At 47.7% G+C, this 15,991-nt stretch overlaps 1 protein-coding gene and 1 long non-coding RNA gene across 2 annotated transcripts; both read right to left on the bottom strand.

The window, feature by feature from the left end:
• Positions 1-2,209: 2,209 nt before the first annotated feature.
• BCDIN3D (BCDIN3 domain containing RNA methyltransferase) lies at positions 2,210-6,923 on the bottom strand. The gene is made up of 2 exons (XM_039513795.1): positions 6,629-6,923; positions 2,210-3,730 (listed from the first exon to the last, which is right to left on the bottom strand). Exons 1-2 carry the CDS (start codon positions 6,830-6,832, stop codon positions 3,137-3,139), a joined length of 798 nt encoding a protein of 265 aa, XP_039369729.1. The 5' UTR covers positions 6,833-6,923; the 3' UTR covers positions 2,210-3,136.
• A 5,287-nt stretch (positions 6,924-12,210) lies between these two features.
• LOC120390866 lies at positions 12,211-15,757 on the bottom strand. Its single transcript, XR_005591156.1, has 2 exons — positions 15,348-15,757; positions 12,211-12,333 (listed from the first exon to the last, which is right to left on the bottom strand). It is a non-coding gene; the product is annotated as an uncharacterized LOC120390866 (long non-coding RNA).
• Positions 15,758-15,991: the final 234 nt, after the last annotated feature.

Below are 15,991 nucleotides of genomic sequence, written 5' to 3'. Positions count from 1 at the left end.
TGCGTCTGAGGAATTGGGTTTTAGCCCACAAAAGTTTATGCCCAAATAAATGTGTTCATCTCTAAGGTGCCACAAGGACTCCTCATTGTTTGAGCAAATACCGTAGCTTCTACACAGCAGCCACCAATTTACAATTGCAATGGTATGAGGGGGGTTGCTTGTGATGGTGGAGCGCAGGGCTCACTTCTGATTTAGGTCTTGTATTCCTAAAGCTCATGCTTCAGGGTTTCAGCCAGACACCGGCAGGGGTCAGGAAGGGATATTTCCTGCCCCTGCTCCCCCCCACAAACATACTGTATTCTGGGAAAGCTTTTAAAATCACCTTCTTCTGAAGCATGAGGGATGGCCATGGCTAGATATGGGATATTGGGCGGGGTGAGTCAGGGCTCTGAGGTGGCACCAAACATCCTCTCTCAGCTGCTTGGCTGGCTGGACCTGCCCAGGGTCTAACTGATTGTCATACCTAGGGATGGGAAGGAATTTTCCCCCAGGTCAGATTGGCAGCAACCTTGGGGGATTTCACCTCCCTCTGCAGCGTGTGGGTCACTCCCCAGGATTATCTGGGTACATCTCATGTAATCAATTCCCTGCCATTGCAGGGGACTCAAGCATTGATGCACCGCGTTCCCTCCTACTCTCTGCCTGTGGCACAGAATGATCTAATCCAGTCTCCTGGGGGCTGTAATATTTTCATCTCATTTCAATTGTTGGGTTTAGCGTACAAGTGCCGGAGGGCGTTCATGGCCTGTGACATACAGAAGGTCAAACCAGACGATCTAGTGAGCCCTTACATCAGAATGAATCAGGGATTTCTGTAGGAGGCTCTAATGACTTAAGTAGAAAAGAAAAAAAAAAGAGGCTCGAATTACTTGGATGGTGTCAGGGCTAGGTCAGTCTATCTGGACTGGAGCCCTCTACGCAAAAGCCTCAGTGGTTACTACAGGAAGTAGGGCTGGTGATTCAATCATGATTTTATTCTTTCCTTTGAGTCGGCAATGAAACAAGGCCTCAGCATGATGCTAGAAGAGGTGGTGTAAACTGGAAACACTGTTTTATCAAGTGAGATGTGCCAGCCCCTGTCCATTAACAATCGCATGGAACTTTATCTAACAGCAGTTTTGATTGCTAACTTTAGGTGCTGGCCATGGTCCGTATCACCTCCCCTTGGGAGTTTTGAATGGATACAGGGGTCTTCACTCAATCCTAAACTGTGCTCTGGAATTGTGCACTGCACCTCATACATTCAACCTCATGGGTCACTGTATTTTAGTAGGAGCCAAAGTGATCGTCGGAGCATGGAAGAGATTTGAGGATTGCTGGGTGAAAGGAGGTTTTATAACAGTCAATTACTATTACTTGACTTCTTTGAACAAATTTGTATGTCTAAAGCAACAATTTAAACTATTATGAGTGACAGCAACTGATTGACATCTTTGAACACTAGCCATGAGGATTTTGTGATCCCTGCCCATCCAGGGCAAACAAAGGTAGATTTCCTTTTGGTGACAATAATTATTCAGAGATTTCAACAGCTAGTTTTGCTCACCCTTTGCCTTTAGAACTCTCTGGCTGGCTGTCAGGGGTTGGTTTAAAATTTAAGCTCATTATGGGTTTCTTAATTGTTTCCTCAAGCACTGCACACAATTATACTGTCACTTAGAAAGCTCCCATAAGGAGGAAAAAAAGTCCCTGTCATATAGATATGTAATCTCTGGCATTCTGCCCAACTGCATGAAAGGTTAGTTAGAGAACTTCTCCTCCTAGTGGAAGATTGTGTCACTGCAGTCAATTTTCCCTTTCATTGTTTATATCTGTATATTGCCTTTAATGATACCAATAACTTACAGTATAGTTGGAGTGAAACCTGGAGATGTATTGTAAGAAAACAGTAGAACATGTAACTGGAGTATCTTACAACTTCCACCTACCTAAAGTTTTTGAAGTATGCAAATTATAACTATACCACAAGATACTTTTAATCTCTTATTTCAGAATACATGCAAATCTTACTAATTATCAAAAGTACTAGAAATGTTTTACTATCTTTATTATACATAACAATAAGTAGATATAAGATTGGAAATATGTTGAAAATCATTAGTATCATTAAAGAAATGATAAGAAAAAATGAAACGTAGAATTGCTAAAAGATTTATTTTTATATAAATAAATAAAAAGAAATATGACAATTCCTTAACTGTGTATTTCCCACATTTTAAGGCTTTTTAAAATTTGATTACAGCTGCCTTACCTGAAAATAGGTTTTTACCATTAATTTAAAAGAAGATATTGCAACCAAGCCCCCTGATTTCATGAAGTATTGATTATTTTCCTACGACTAATATACAGGCAAAGGCATTGCTTTTATTATGCAATTGTACTATAAACTCAATTAGCAGAACCCTTGATTCCTAAAATGTAACTGGATGGACTCAACGGTTGAGTGGAGAGTTGACGAGAAAAAATAAAATGCATGTTTGATTGAAAATAAAAAATAGTTTATTTATCGAAGAGCTTTCACTTTTGTTTTGATTATATGGATACACGCCCCACAAGAACTTCATTCCATGGGACAGTCAAAGTCCACACACTTTGGCAGCCTGCTGAAGTTTGCTTATGAGACAAATGGCAGCAAAGATGCCTTGATACTGTTTGGGCAGCTCTTAACGCTAGCCAAATCCACACCCCTTTAGAACTGCCCATCAGCTATCACCTACAAACTGCTAGGAAGCGCAGTCATAAAACAGAACTATAAAAAAATATTATCTGAGGGAAGAAACGGATTCTCATAGGTGATAAATGGAAGTGTATTTTTGTTCCCCTGAGAATCCCCAGGGAAAGGTAAATGCACAGTCTTTCCATGAAATAACCTGTATATGTACAAAGAACTTATATGGCACTTTTTATCTTCAAAAGCACTTTACCCGAGCACCCCAAGAGATAGGTCACAATTATCATCCTCGTTCTGCAGATGGAGAAACTGAGGCAGAGAGGGGCGAGACGAATCAGCGTGAGATCTGAGATGCAGATTCAGAAGCTCCTGGCTCCCGGTTCTATGCTCAGACCATTACCCCTCTCTCTCCCCCTCTGCCTGGGCGCAGGATGATGTTTTCATCAGGCACAGGACTCCCCTTTCTCAGGGTTGCTTTTGAGTCAATCGGTTTGATTTAAAAAGCAAGAGACTCCTGTCCCAGCTTGTGCTACCAAAGCAGCACACCAGTTCCATGCCACCGTCCTCACTTAAAATCTGGGTTATCCTCTCTGCCATGTCCCCGTTGATGGCCAGAGAGTGGAAGTGGTCGAAATCATTCCTACCCAGCTTCCGGAGGCGCCGGGCGGCTGCTCTATAACACTTCCACGGCTGGGGTTCAATAAGCAGGTAGTTGCACCGAGACGAAAGGTAGGATAAGAACTCCACCAGGCCATCATCCCCGTGGTTCAGGTGGATCCACATGGTCACTGACATACAAAAGCCGATGTCAAAGGTGGAACGGCTGAACCTGCTCAGATAGGAGCTTAAGAACAACTCCCGGGCGCTAGCATCCATGACATCCAGGGTGGCAAAGGAGATGGAGCCAGGAAAGGGACTGCATCGCTCAGCTCTCTCGATCAGTGCTGCGTCGATGTCGCAGCACAGGAGGTTCAGGATCTTCCCAACAACAGGCTGATCGGGGCTGGCCTCGTTCTCCTGTAGACCAAGGAGGTGTCTGTAGAGAGCAACGCTTAGCTCCTGCAGAAGGAAAAACAGCATGGATTCATTCAGCATGCTCGGTAACGTATCACCAAGATATATGGGCCCATTGAGATACCAGGATCAGGTCTCAGATTTTTCTTGAGGTTTCGAAGTCCGGCAGAGTAGGGCAACCCATTGATGGATTCATCCTTTCTGGAACCAGGACAAAAAAAAAAAAAAAATGTCACAGCACCTTCTCTTTGAAGATCTCTAAGGGCTTTCAAAGATGTTCATTATCCAAGCCTCACAACTTCCCTATGTGTTATCCCCATTTTAGAGGCATTAAAGCGACAATCAGGATCACGCAGCAAGGACCTAACCCAATGCCCATTTAATTCAATGGGAGTCTTTCCATTGACTCTACTGGGTTTTGAATCATGCCTCAAGTCAGCAGCAGAGCCAGGAACAGAGGGGAAGAGTAGTTCTGCCAATATACATCTTGCTGAATACCCCCTTCCTTTGGAGAGGTGGATGCTATATTCGGCTCTCCAGATAAGCCTCAGAGGACTCTAATAACCTGAATAGAGGATTTAGAAGGCCATATTGATAATAATGCACTTCCTCCTCCAAATTACTCATGGGAAAATATTTATAAAGCCATAAGACAGGGACTGTCAGGGCTTTCCCTTCCATTTCCTTTTTCAGGCTGTTCCATTGAATAGGAAAATGTGTCTCCTACCATCAAAGCTGCTGGTGAAATTCCCAAATGACATGATACCAAGGAATAAACACAGCTGTGTTTCTCTCTAGTGTACAAGTTAAAAAAAAAAAAAGAGTATTAGGTTATGTAGGGATACAGTGTCCTCTAGTGGTCAAACATTTTCTCTTTGGCTTCTGTATTTTAAACCAGCAGTTCTCAACCAGAGGCCCAGGCCTGACCCCAAGCAGGTTACAGGGGGTCCACCATGCAGGGCTGGTGTTAGACTCGCTGGGGCCCAGGGCAGAAAGCCAAAGCCATGTGGCGCGGTGCTGAAGCCTGGAGCTCAGAGCCCTGCCACCCGGGACTGAAGCCAAAGCCTGAGCAACTTGGCTTCACAGGGGCCCCTGAGGCGTGGGACCCAATGTAATTGCCCTGCTTGCTACCCACCAATGCTGGCTCTAGCTTTTATATGCAGAGAAACAGTTGTGGCAGCACAGATGGGCCATGGAGTTTTTATAGCACGTCGGGGGGGCATCAGAAAGAAAAGTTGAGAACTCCTGTGGCCTTATGACCAGATGTTTAGTTGATCTCATGAAAGCTCATCTGAAATGAGGTCTAGAATCACTCACTTATCACTCAGATAATGCAAGGAGATTAAGAACAACCATAAATGATAACACAAATGCATCCAAAGCAGAATTTAAAGTAGTACTTTCACTCAAATGCATTTTCTTAATCTAGTTCTCAGTCTAATAAAGTCCCCTTTATCCGCAGAAGCCATTTTTAAAGCCATGTCCAACTTATATACTGGATCATTTCTTCATGCACTAAAGAAACACAGCCACTTCTGAAGTAGAATGCACCACATCTACACAGTTCACGGCAAAAATATACATCAAACAGAATATTCCAGGTAAAATACAGGGGGAATTTAGAGAAATAGAATGTAGGTAGGAGCCTTGAAATTCTGCCAAAACACCAACCTTATGAAAATTACCATGAGATTTTAAAATAAGCACAAGTGGTCAGGACTAGAGCTGTCATTTCATTTAATCTCAAAACATTTTCTTTCAACTTTCAGGCATTAGGCCAAAAGAAAGGAAAACGAGATTTGCAAAACTAGATTCTGGTGGTTCCCAGCCAATGGTAGCTGTGGAGTCGGTGCTTGGGGCGGGGCTCCAAGCAGAGAACAGGGGTTGGACCCTGAGCCTAGGAGCTGGACCTGGCATCTGCTTCCAGGAGCCAGGTGGAGCCAGGCAGGTAGGGAGCCTGCCTTAGCCCTGCTGCACTGCCGACCGGACTTTGTCCTATTAAAATCTCCTGGATTGGTTTCAGTAGCCACCAGGAGATCAAGGCTGACTCTGGAAGACTCCCGGCCAATCCGGGAGGGTTGGCAACCCTAATGCTACCCCAGGATCTTCCCCTCTGCCATGCTAGTCCCATCCACTGCCCCTTCCCCATGTTACCCCCAGGTCTTCCCTCCCCCATGTTAACTCCCTGGGCACTGCTCCCCCAACCAATGCCCCCAATGCTTCCCCCAGCTCTTCCCTCTCCCATGTTAACCCTCTGGGCACTGCCCCACCATGCTCCCCCCCCCACCTCCATACTACCCCCAGGCCACTTCCCCCCATGCTTCCCCTAGCTCTTCCCTCCCCAGGCACTGCCCCACCATGCTCCCCCCCACCTCCGTGCTACCCCCAGGCCACTGCCCCCATGCTTCCCCAGCTCTTCCTCCCCAGGCACTGCCCCACCATGCTCCCCACCTCCATGCTACCCCAGGCCACTGCCCCCATGTTACCCCAGATCTTCCCTCCCCATATTAACCCCTGGACACTGCCCCCAACCAATGCCCCCATGCTTCCCAGCTCTTCCTCTGCCATGTTAACCCTCTGGGCACTGCCCCACCATGCTCCCCACCTCCGTGCTACCCCCAAGGCCACTGCCCCCATGCTTTCCCCAGCTCTTCCCTCCCCATATTAACCCCTGGGCACTGCCCCAACCAATGCCCCCATGCTTCCCCAGCTCTTCCCTGCCCCATGTTAACCCCTGGGCACTGCCCCACCATGCCCCCACCTCCATGCTACCCCAGGCCACTGCCCCCATGCTTCCCCAGCTCTTCCCTCCCCATGTAACCTCAGCCCGCCCCTCCCCTCCAGCCCACTGCCCCCCCAAGCTATCCCGGCCCCCTTCCCATGCTACCGTGACCCTAGTGTCCCCTCCCCGACCAGAGCCCCCCGCCCGGCGCGGCCTCTTACCCCCGAGTTGCAGCCCACGTCCAGCCCCAGCAGTGGGGAGGGCCCCGCGGGGAAGAGCCGCCCCAGCAGCGCCGGCGGCAGGAGGCGGACGCGGCCCTCGGGCGGGTGGAAGCGGGAGTAATTAGGGAAGTTCCCGTAGGGGGCCGCCCCGGGCTCGGAGCCGCCGGGCAACCCCTCGGCCCCTTCTCTCATGGGGGCCGCCATCTTGTCCGGTCCTTCGGCTCAGCCGCCCGGCGGGCCACCAAGCGCCGACGCTTTTCTGGCCGGGGGCAGAAAGGTTCCGTGCGGCGGAGCTGCGCGTGCGCGAGCTGAGAGGAAGGGGCGGGGGAGGCTGGAAGGGAGAGGTGGGAAGCGGGGGAGGGGGTAGGAAAGCGCCACAGGGCCCTGTGCAGCAGCAATTGAGTCCCCCCCGCCCAATGCCCATTCCTGGGAGTTGTGGTGCTAAAATGGGAAATTTAGGCCCTATGATGTCCAGGTTTTGGTTTCTTTATAGGACTTCCTGCCAGCCCGGGCAGGGGTTATTATTGTTTCTATTCCTGTAGGACTTACAAAACCCAAGGGAGAGCAGTAGGGTGACCAGACAGCAAGTGTGAAAAATCAGGCCAGGGGTAATAGGCGCCTATAGAAGACAAAGCCCCAAATATCAGGACTGTCCCTGTAAAAAAATCGGGATATCTGGTCACCCTAGAGAGCAGGGTCGCACTGTGTGAAACACTCAGACCTTATTTACACCTGGTCTTATTTCGGACTAATGTTGCTAATTGGTTACTCCATTCTTATTCCCAGAATAAAAATGCCTTATTATAAATTAGCTTAATCCACTGGGATTAAACTAATTTGGGACAAGGCACTCTTATTCCAGAATAATGGTGTCCACACAGAGTTAACGAGGAATAGTTAATCTACTTTAAATTCACACGCTTTCTTATTCTGTATTAGCTTTCTGTGTAGACAAACCCATAATAAGAGACAGTCCCAGCTCCAAAGAGATTATATTCTAAGTAGGTCAAACAGACAAATGTCAGGGAAGGGAAAGTAAGAGTTTGTTTACACCTGAAAGTTAATTTTAAATTTAAATTAAGATGGGTATAAACAGAATCAATAGAGCCAGGAACACCTTCAGGAGCTTAAATACAATCTAGAAATCATCAAAATACAACAACAAAGCCAAACTCAAGATTTATCAGAGGTGTGTACTTTCAACATGTTGGGGACCCTGACACCCCAAATGGCGGGGTTCGTTGTCTGACCGCGAAGAGACAGGCAACACCAGCAAGGTCCGATCAAAAGCTCTTTATTGAAGGATGCACCTCGTGCCTGAGAAAGGAGCACACTATACAGGTCCGAGACAGGTCCTTTTATACCTTCGATTCGCATGTCAAATTCTGCTAACCTATGCATTCTTTACATTTGTGCCTGGTAATAATTAGGAAGCATCTGTTCCCCCTTACCCCCTCCTCATATTCCTTTTCCATGGTCGTGGAACATTTGTTTAACTCATTCCCATTTTTGGTATACATTATATATATATATCTTGTGTCCATGAAACTTTAGCAACTGGAAAAACAGGAGGGGAAGATGACAAATGCCTGAGCATATATTTAGCTTAAGCATATATCTGGCCTTATTTGGCTTAAGCATATATCTGGCCCTTTTGTCTAACAACACAACAATAGAGAGCAGCCTGTCTCCAGAGAGAACCAGCTTACTCTTTACAACTAAGTATAGGTTATATAGACAGTTCCGTCGTGTGATAGATTATTCATTTCACACAACCCATATCCCACCCCGCTTTGGTTAGTAACAAAAAACCTTAGTAACAAAGCATATCTATCTTTCTTTATAATGTAAGCAAGTCGTGATGCCCCAGCAACTTTCTTATCAGCATGGTTGCCAAGCACCAGAAATTGGAAGACAGGAGTTAAGAACGGACCTAAGACAGAAACAGGGAGTGAAGATAGCAAGTCTCCATATCTTAACAAACTGACCTGTACCTTCCGGCACAAGAATGCAAGAATGCAGCCCCTCCCTTATCTTACTTTCTTCCAGCTCTTTGTAAGGTGTTTTTCCACTCAGGGACTACCCAGAAACCCTTGTTAGCCTGACTTTGGTCAGGCTGGCAAACCTGCTTTGGGCAACATTTTCTTTCAGGCCTAACAAACACTATAGTGCAGAATGCTGGGGCATGACAACGTATGACAAGTCCAACCTGTCTTCATTCTGCCTCAGGCAAAAAGCCTCTGTATCTTTTGGCCCAGAACAAGCCCAAACCGAGACCTATTCGCACAGTACGGCCAAGCAGATATGGCATCATTACCAGGAGGCGTTGGTGATGGATTGCCGACGTACTTTGGATAGAAACGGATTCCATCACCAGAATAGCAATAAGAGGGACACCTGAAGGCAAGCGAAAACGAGGCCGCCCGAAAACATGGCGAAGAGCTGTGGAAGCTGAGCCGAAAAACCCGGGGCACCGCTGGGGAACCATTGAAAGACGTGCCAGAAACAGACAGGCGTGGAGGATCTCCGTCGCTGTCCTAAATGCCAGAGGCGTAATGGGTACTAACTATGAATTTAAAGCACAATAGCTATTCCCGAAGAACGCCGTGTTCCAGAATAAGAGTGTTCTAGAAGAAGAGTGCCCACCCATGACGTTACTGATGCCAAGTGTAGACAAGCCCCTACAAGCATGGAGTAGGGGAGTGACTGGTCATAGCAAGTCAGTGCTAGAATCCACCTTCCATCAGCTATAGGCCAGGCCCTTATTAACAGGACCACCCTACACACTGCTTAAGTAGCCAATGAGGTCCAAGGATGTGGATAGAGCCTGCATAGGTGCAAACTTTTCCCGGTGCCGGTGGGTGCTCACGCCCCCTGCCCCACCCCCATTCCAATCTTCTCCCCAAAGTCCCCACCCCAACTCTGTCCCCTACCTGCCTCATTGGACCCCTTCCCCAAATCCCCAGCCCGGACTCGCCTCTTCCCCGCCTCCTCCCCTGAGCATGCCCAGTTCCCACTCCTCCCCCCTCCCTCCCACAGCTTGTTACACCGCGAAACAGCTGTTTTGCGATGGCAAGCCTGGGAGGAGAAGCGGGGACATGGCACCCTCAGGGGAGGAGGTGGAGGTGAGCTGGGGGGTGGGGCAGGGAGCTTGGCTGCGGAGCACCCTCCAGCCCCGGAGCACCCACGGAGTTGGTGCCAATGAGAAAAGAGCAGAGCCAGTAGAGCTATGGAAGCTGGATTTAGGAGGAAATGACACCCTGTGCATTTTACAGTGGTAGAGAACATTGTAGCTTAAAACCCCTCACGTCACCCCAGCCCACTTCCTCTCTCCCAGTCCCAGTACTATTTTCACCCCAAAGCTGTACAGGTTCAGATGAGAAAAAAAAGTGAAGCAGCTACTAATGTACATGGTGTTTGAAATGATCCTTAAATGAATCATTATGCTTTGGCATTCAGGGTTATGACCCACAAATGAGAGTGTATAAACATGCCCGCATGGTGGCGCTGAAAGCCAAAAATAAAGGTGCTAATAGAGTTGCCTGTCCGTCAGCAAAGGATTATATACAGTGGTTGTCAGGAAAAGCTTTAAACCCAATGCTTTGCAAAGCTGGGGTCCAAAACGAAGCACATACATCCATAGTTAGGCACCTAAATAAGTGGACGGGAGTGCTCAACACCGTAAAAAAAAAAATCAGCACACTGAATTAATTGCCTACCTATAGATTTTAAATGCCCATCTTTGGTCACTCAAGTCTGAACATTTTCACCTAGCCCTATTGCATGCTAGAGGATTTTGTCTTTCCCGTGAGGTGCTGTATCGCTCCCTTCATTGATTTCTATTTAGCTACAGTTTGTTTGGCACTGACAATGTGCTCACTGCTATGCAAACCCAAAGATAAAAACGGTCTCTGCCTTGAAGAGCTTAAAAACTAAAGCCCCGATCTTGCAACCTGCTCTGTGCAGCTGAATCACTGCATCCATGCAGAGCTCCGGTGATTTCAGTAGGGGTCCGTCCGCGCAGCTGCTGCAGTCTGCCAGTGGGCAGCTGCTTGCAAGGCCTAAAAAGGACAGACAGAGTGCACTAGGGAATCAAAAGGAAGGAAGCAATTAGTCCCCGATCCTGTGACTGGGCCCACATGTGCAGAACCCAGTGCAGTGGCAGAAGGAAGCTGCCTGCTAGGAGTTTTCCTTCTCTAAACTCTATGGTTATGATTCTTTTTCAAATAGACGAGAAAAGAGAATGTACACACTGGGGTGGAGTTAAATCTTGCTCCGGAGCAAGGAGAAGGCTGGGTAACTCTTGCTAATTAATAATTAACCCACTAATTATTAATTAGCAAGATTGCATCAGAGACCAGAGTGGATCTTATTTCCTGTAAACACTGGGGCCTATCGCCTCCCACTTCATTTTAGGGATGGTTACCGCCTCCTAAACAGGAAGCATCTTCAAGTCACGCACTGTGTACACGATGCTGTGCGGGAGAGAGCATTTTTCCATTGCTGTGAGCGTGGGATGATTGCAATAGGCACGAGTGGAGAAAATGCAAGTGTGTCAGGCAGGTCAACTGGCTTCAACCTAGTGCCAGTTGAAGCTTCATGGCATGCCACATCACCAGCTATTGTGTTTATGCGCCACGTTTTAGAGGGATAAGGCGGTACCAGGGAAAGGAGAATTGCTGGATCCACTGCGGACAAAGCTTTGCAGGCCTAAATGGCCTTGAACAGCTACTAGGGTGAACGGTGCTATCGAAATATGATAAATAGCGTGGATACCTGCTTGAGTCGAAACAGCCCTGAAGGTTGTGCCCATTAATGTTGTGCCTACCAAAAAAAAAAAATCCTTTGGCAATGCAGCCGAATGGCTCATATAGACAAGCCATCCCTAAAAATACATCTACACCTTTATGGGAAGTAGGGTGACCAGATGTCCCGATTTTATAGGGACAGTCCCGATTTTTGGGTCCCCACCCCCTGTCCTGATTTTTCACACTTGCTTTCTGGTCACCCTAATGGGAAGTATCTGATGTGGAAGTTAATCACACCTTACATTCACCAGGACGGCTAGCAATGGGTTTGATCAAGAATGACCTCAGCCGTACAGCTGGAGAACCGTTAGCTTTGAGCTCTATGGATGGACCGTGCTACATAAGAGCTAGGTGTTGTTATGATGGATAGAGAACTATGCAGGCCATTAGATGAGATGATCATCTTTGCACCACAACTGGAACTGGAAGGAGTGTCAGCTCTTGCCAGCCGGTGGAAGCATTCCTGTAAAATAACCAGCGGCTTTGCCAACATAGGTTCCGCAGCTCCAGTTCTGGAGATTTATGCCTGACTGCTATAGGTCAGAGATGCAGTAAAATGACGGTGCCGTGCAGTGATTTTATTGATCCCCACTTTGGGATTATTGCAGTCCTCACCAGGAGGCCAAGATACGAATTATTAAAATCATTTTATTATTGGTTATTTTTCTTATGACAAATACTTTTCTGGCACCAAGGGTGTGAGTGAGGTTGTACAAACACCAAGTGAAGTGAAATAATTCTTCTGCCGTGGGAGAGAAGTAGCAGATTTTTTTATATCTAGAAACAGAGCCTCTCATCTCTGTGGCACACATCCAGGGTTTTTAACCATGGTGGTGAGATATCTTGCAGGGCCAGGGAGTCGAATTTCTGGTCCATCAGAACAGGTTTGGAAGCTTCCTGAGGGAAAGAGGCACTTTAAGAAGGGATTCAGGTGCTTGGGGAGACAGCAAATGACAATTGCTATTAATTATTATTATTTTATATTAATATAGCCCCTAAATTTCAGAAAAGCTGAGCAACCAGAAGACCTACCTAAGGGCTTGTCTACACTACCCGCCCGATTGGCGGGCAGCAATCGATCCAGCGGGGGTCAATTTATCGCATCTAGTATAGACATGATAAATCGACCACTGAGCGCTCTTCCATTGACTCCAGTACTCCACCAGAACGAGAAGCGCAAGTGGAGTCGACAGGAGAGCGTCAGCTGTGGACTTACCACAGTGAAAAGACCATGGTAAGTAGATCTAAGTACGTCGACTTCAGCTATGCTGTTCAGGTAGCTGAAGTTGCATGTCTTAGCTCGACCCCGTGCGGTAGTGTAGAAAAGCCCTGAGTCATGTGTACTCCTCTGTCAGGCTTTACTCTAGCGACTAGGTCTCAATCTGATAGCTAGGGATCACTGAGGTGACCATAAAGTCTTACTTTGGTCTTATTATGGCAACGGCACTGTTGCCAACTCTTGCAATTTTATCATGGGTCTTGTGATTTCTAGTGAATTTCTTAAAGCCCCAGCTCCCAACCTCAAGAGACTGCATAGAATCTCAGCTTTCATTTCAAACAAAATTTAATTTTCTAGTCCTCCTGGTTGTAGAGAAAAGCTTGGAAACAGAGTGCAGCCTAAAGGCTCAGAAACCAGGGGTCAAAGAGGTAGAACCCCAAACTTCTTATTCTTGAAAAGTCTCATTAGTTTTAAGCCAATCTCGTGATGTTTTGGGGGTCTGGCTCATTAATGTTGAGCATTTGGGGTTGGCAATATGGCAATTGGGCCTTGCTCTGGTGTCTAGGCCTCACGCCAGATGTGTGGACCCAGATCCTCAAAGGTACATAACTCCCATCAATTTCTGTGAGAGTTAGGTGCCTAAATACTTAGGAAATTAAAATCTGGGTCTAAATCTCACTTTGACGATTTGAGTTCACTACGCAACTAGGCCTTCCTCTGCTAACTGGGCCTCACTTCAACAACAAAGCAGGAGTGAAGTTCTGGAACAGCCTTCCAAGAGGAGTAGCAGGGGCAAAAACCTAACTTGTTTTAAGACTGAACTTGATAAGTTTATGGAGCCAGTGCTATAATGTGATTGCCTACAATGGCTTATGGCCCATCCGTGACTGAGAACAAGAGCAGGATTTGAAAAGGTTTGGAAAACTCTATGGAAAAATGAGAGCATCCACAGTTGTAATATGCAGGAGGAAATAAAAACGTGGACGTGTGTAGAGGATCCGAGAGAGGTGAGGCCGAAACAAAATTAGCAAAAGACACCAACATATCCCCTTTAAGAAGGCCTCCTAACCAACCCCAGCCAGAGCAAGGCCTAGTTCTCTTAAAACTAAAGCTGTGCCACCGTAGTGCTTGAGTGTAGACATTCACTACAGCTACGGGAGGGGTTCTCCTGTCGCTGTAATTAATCCACCCCCCCAAGAGAAGGTAGTTAGAATTCTTTCCGTTGACCAAGCGCTGTCTATCCCGGCATACCTACGTCTCTAAAGGGCCGTGGCTATTTTGCATTACTGATGTCACTGTTCGTTTTCAGTGTACGTTCAGCCCTTATTATTAAACGAAGTGCACAGACAGGCTCTCTCCTTTTCCCTTTGGCATCAGGTCAGGGGAGGAGCCACTGAACCCAGATCATACAGCTCTTACCGCAGAGCCTTGAGTCAGAGCACCCAGACTTCTACTCTGAACGACAAAGGCACTAGGGCCGAGGTCAGGCTAGTGATCGCTAGCCTGACCTCAGCCCTAGTGTCTTTGTTGTCCTAGTCCCTCCTCCCTTGCTCAACTTCCTTTTTCCTGTTTATACAGCCCAGCCCCCAGGGCAGAGCGAGGGGCTCCTTGATTGCGGTCCAGCTGTCTGGACGATCAGCTCCAGACTGTATCTTTTAGGGATAGTACACCCCCATCGCATGGTGATAAGCCCTCATGCTTCAGGGCATAAATCAACCTCTAACTGAAGGGGTTAGGAAGAATCCACCCCTGTAGACACCCTAACTCCTATATTAGAGTTTCTTGCAACTTCCTCTGAAGCAGCTGCTGCTGGCTACTGTCAGCCATAGGATCCTACCACTGCTTTGATCCCAGACGGCAGTTCCCATGAGCCAGGTCACCCACTCACCCTCCCTCCCTGAGAATTACCTGCTATTATACCTAATGGTTGCACAACAAGAGTGAAACTGAGCTAATTAAACACTGCCACTCAAAAGGCCAAGTGTCGAAAGCGGCCTGAGTCATCAGCAATTTATTCTGTTGAGGATTGTTACATGATTCAGCACAGAGAGTTCCTAACTTTCCCTCCTAGTCGATAAATGTTAATGGCTAGAATGATGTTTATATGGCATTGACGCAGGTCAGTTGCTTTTCTAGGAATTTCTACAAACGTATAATGATATATTAGCTTTATATATTTAACTTGTGGAACTCCTTGCCTGAGGAGGTTGTGAAGGCTAGGACTATAACAGGGTTTAAAAGAGAACTGGATAAATCCATGGTGGTTAATTCCGTTAATGGCTATTAGCCAGGATGGGTAAGGAAGGGTGTCCCTAGCCTCTGTTTGTCAGAGGGTGGTGATGGACATCAGGAGAGAGATCACTTGATCATTACCTGTGAGGTTCACTCCCTTTGGGGCACCTGGCATTGGCCACTGTCAGTAGACAGGATACTGGGCTGGATGGACTTTTGGTCTGACACAGTACGGCCGTTCTTATATTATAACATAATATTTCCCTGGCCACAGCCATTTAGAGCATTGTAATAACCAGATACCATGCAGTGCTAAGTTATATACCACGTAGCTAGAGCTCCTGGCATTTGTGGGTCAGCAGCGGGGAAAGCCGATGCAGCCTCCTGCAAACTATAGCTCATTTTTCCACATCCCGCTTCCAATGGAAGCATGTGTTGGGTGTGAGCGGGTGTGACTCACCATGTTAGCGCCTCCTGCTGGTCATCTTATGGGTCAGCTCCACAGGTCGGTACGCTGGCTCTCGGTGGTGTCTCGCCCGCCATCACTTGTGCTTCTGGACCTGTGTTGCTCTAAAGACCTTGGAGGCGGGGAGGGGACCCAGGCCCACGCACTACTCCAGATCCCAGCCCAGGCACCCTGTGGATGGCAGCCATGCTCTGTGTCCCCTCCAACCTTTCAGTCTACTTTCCAGGGCCACTTCCCCGCAGCCCTAGCACCTTCTCTGCTCTTATCTCCAGGCCTCTCTATGCCAGTCTTAGCAGCCAGCCAGGAGATGGCTCTCACTCCCCTGATCCTGCCCAGCACTGCTCTGGCCAAGGTGCTGGCCTCCTTCTTCCTCCTGCAAGGTCACCAGTCCTCCCTCCTCAAGCACCAGGGAGCAACTGACGCTGCTCAAGCCTGTAGTCCTTCTTATACGGGCCTGCCTGGCCCTGATTGGTTGCTCCTCGCAGCCCGTCTCTAATTGGCTGCCTCCTGCGCGGCCTCCCTAGGGCTCTATTAACCCCTTATGGGCCAGTGTGAGGCAGATGCCCCATCACATTGGGGAAGAGGATTAGGGGAAACCACAACGTGTTGCCACACCATACAAGGGTTTCAGGCCCCTA

Source organism: Mauremys reevesii, linkage group 25, assembly GCF_016161935.1.
Source record: "Mauremys reevesii isolate NIE-2019 linkage group 25, ASM1616193v1, whole genome shotgun sequence".
Lineage (NCBI taxonomy): Eukaryota > Metazoa > Chordata > Testudines > Geoemydidae > Mauremys > Mauremys reevesii.
This window is presented reverse-complemented; position numbering and strand designations above follow the sequence as displayed.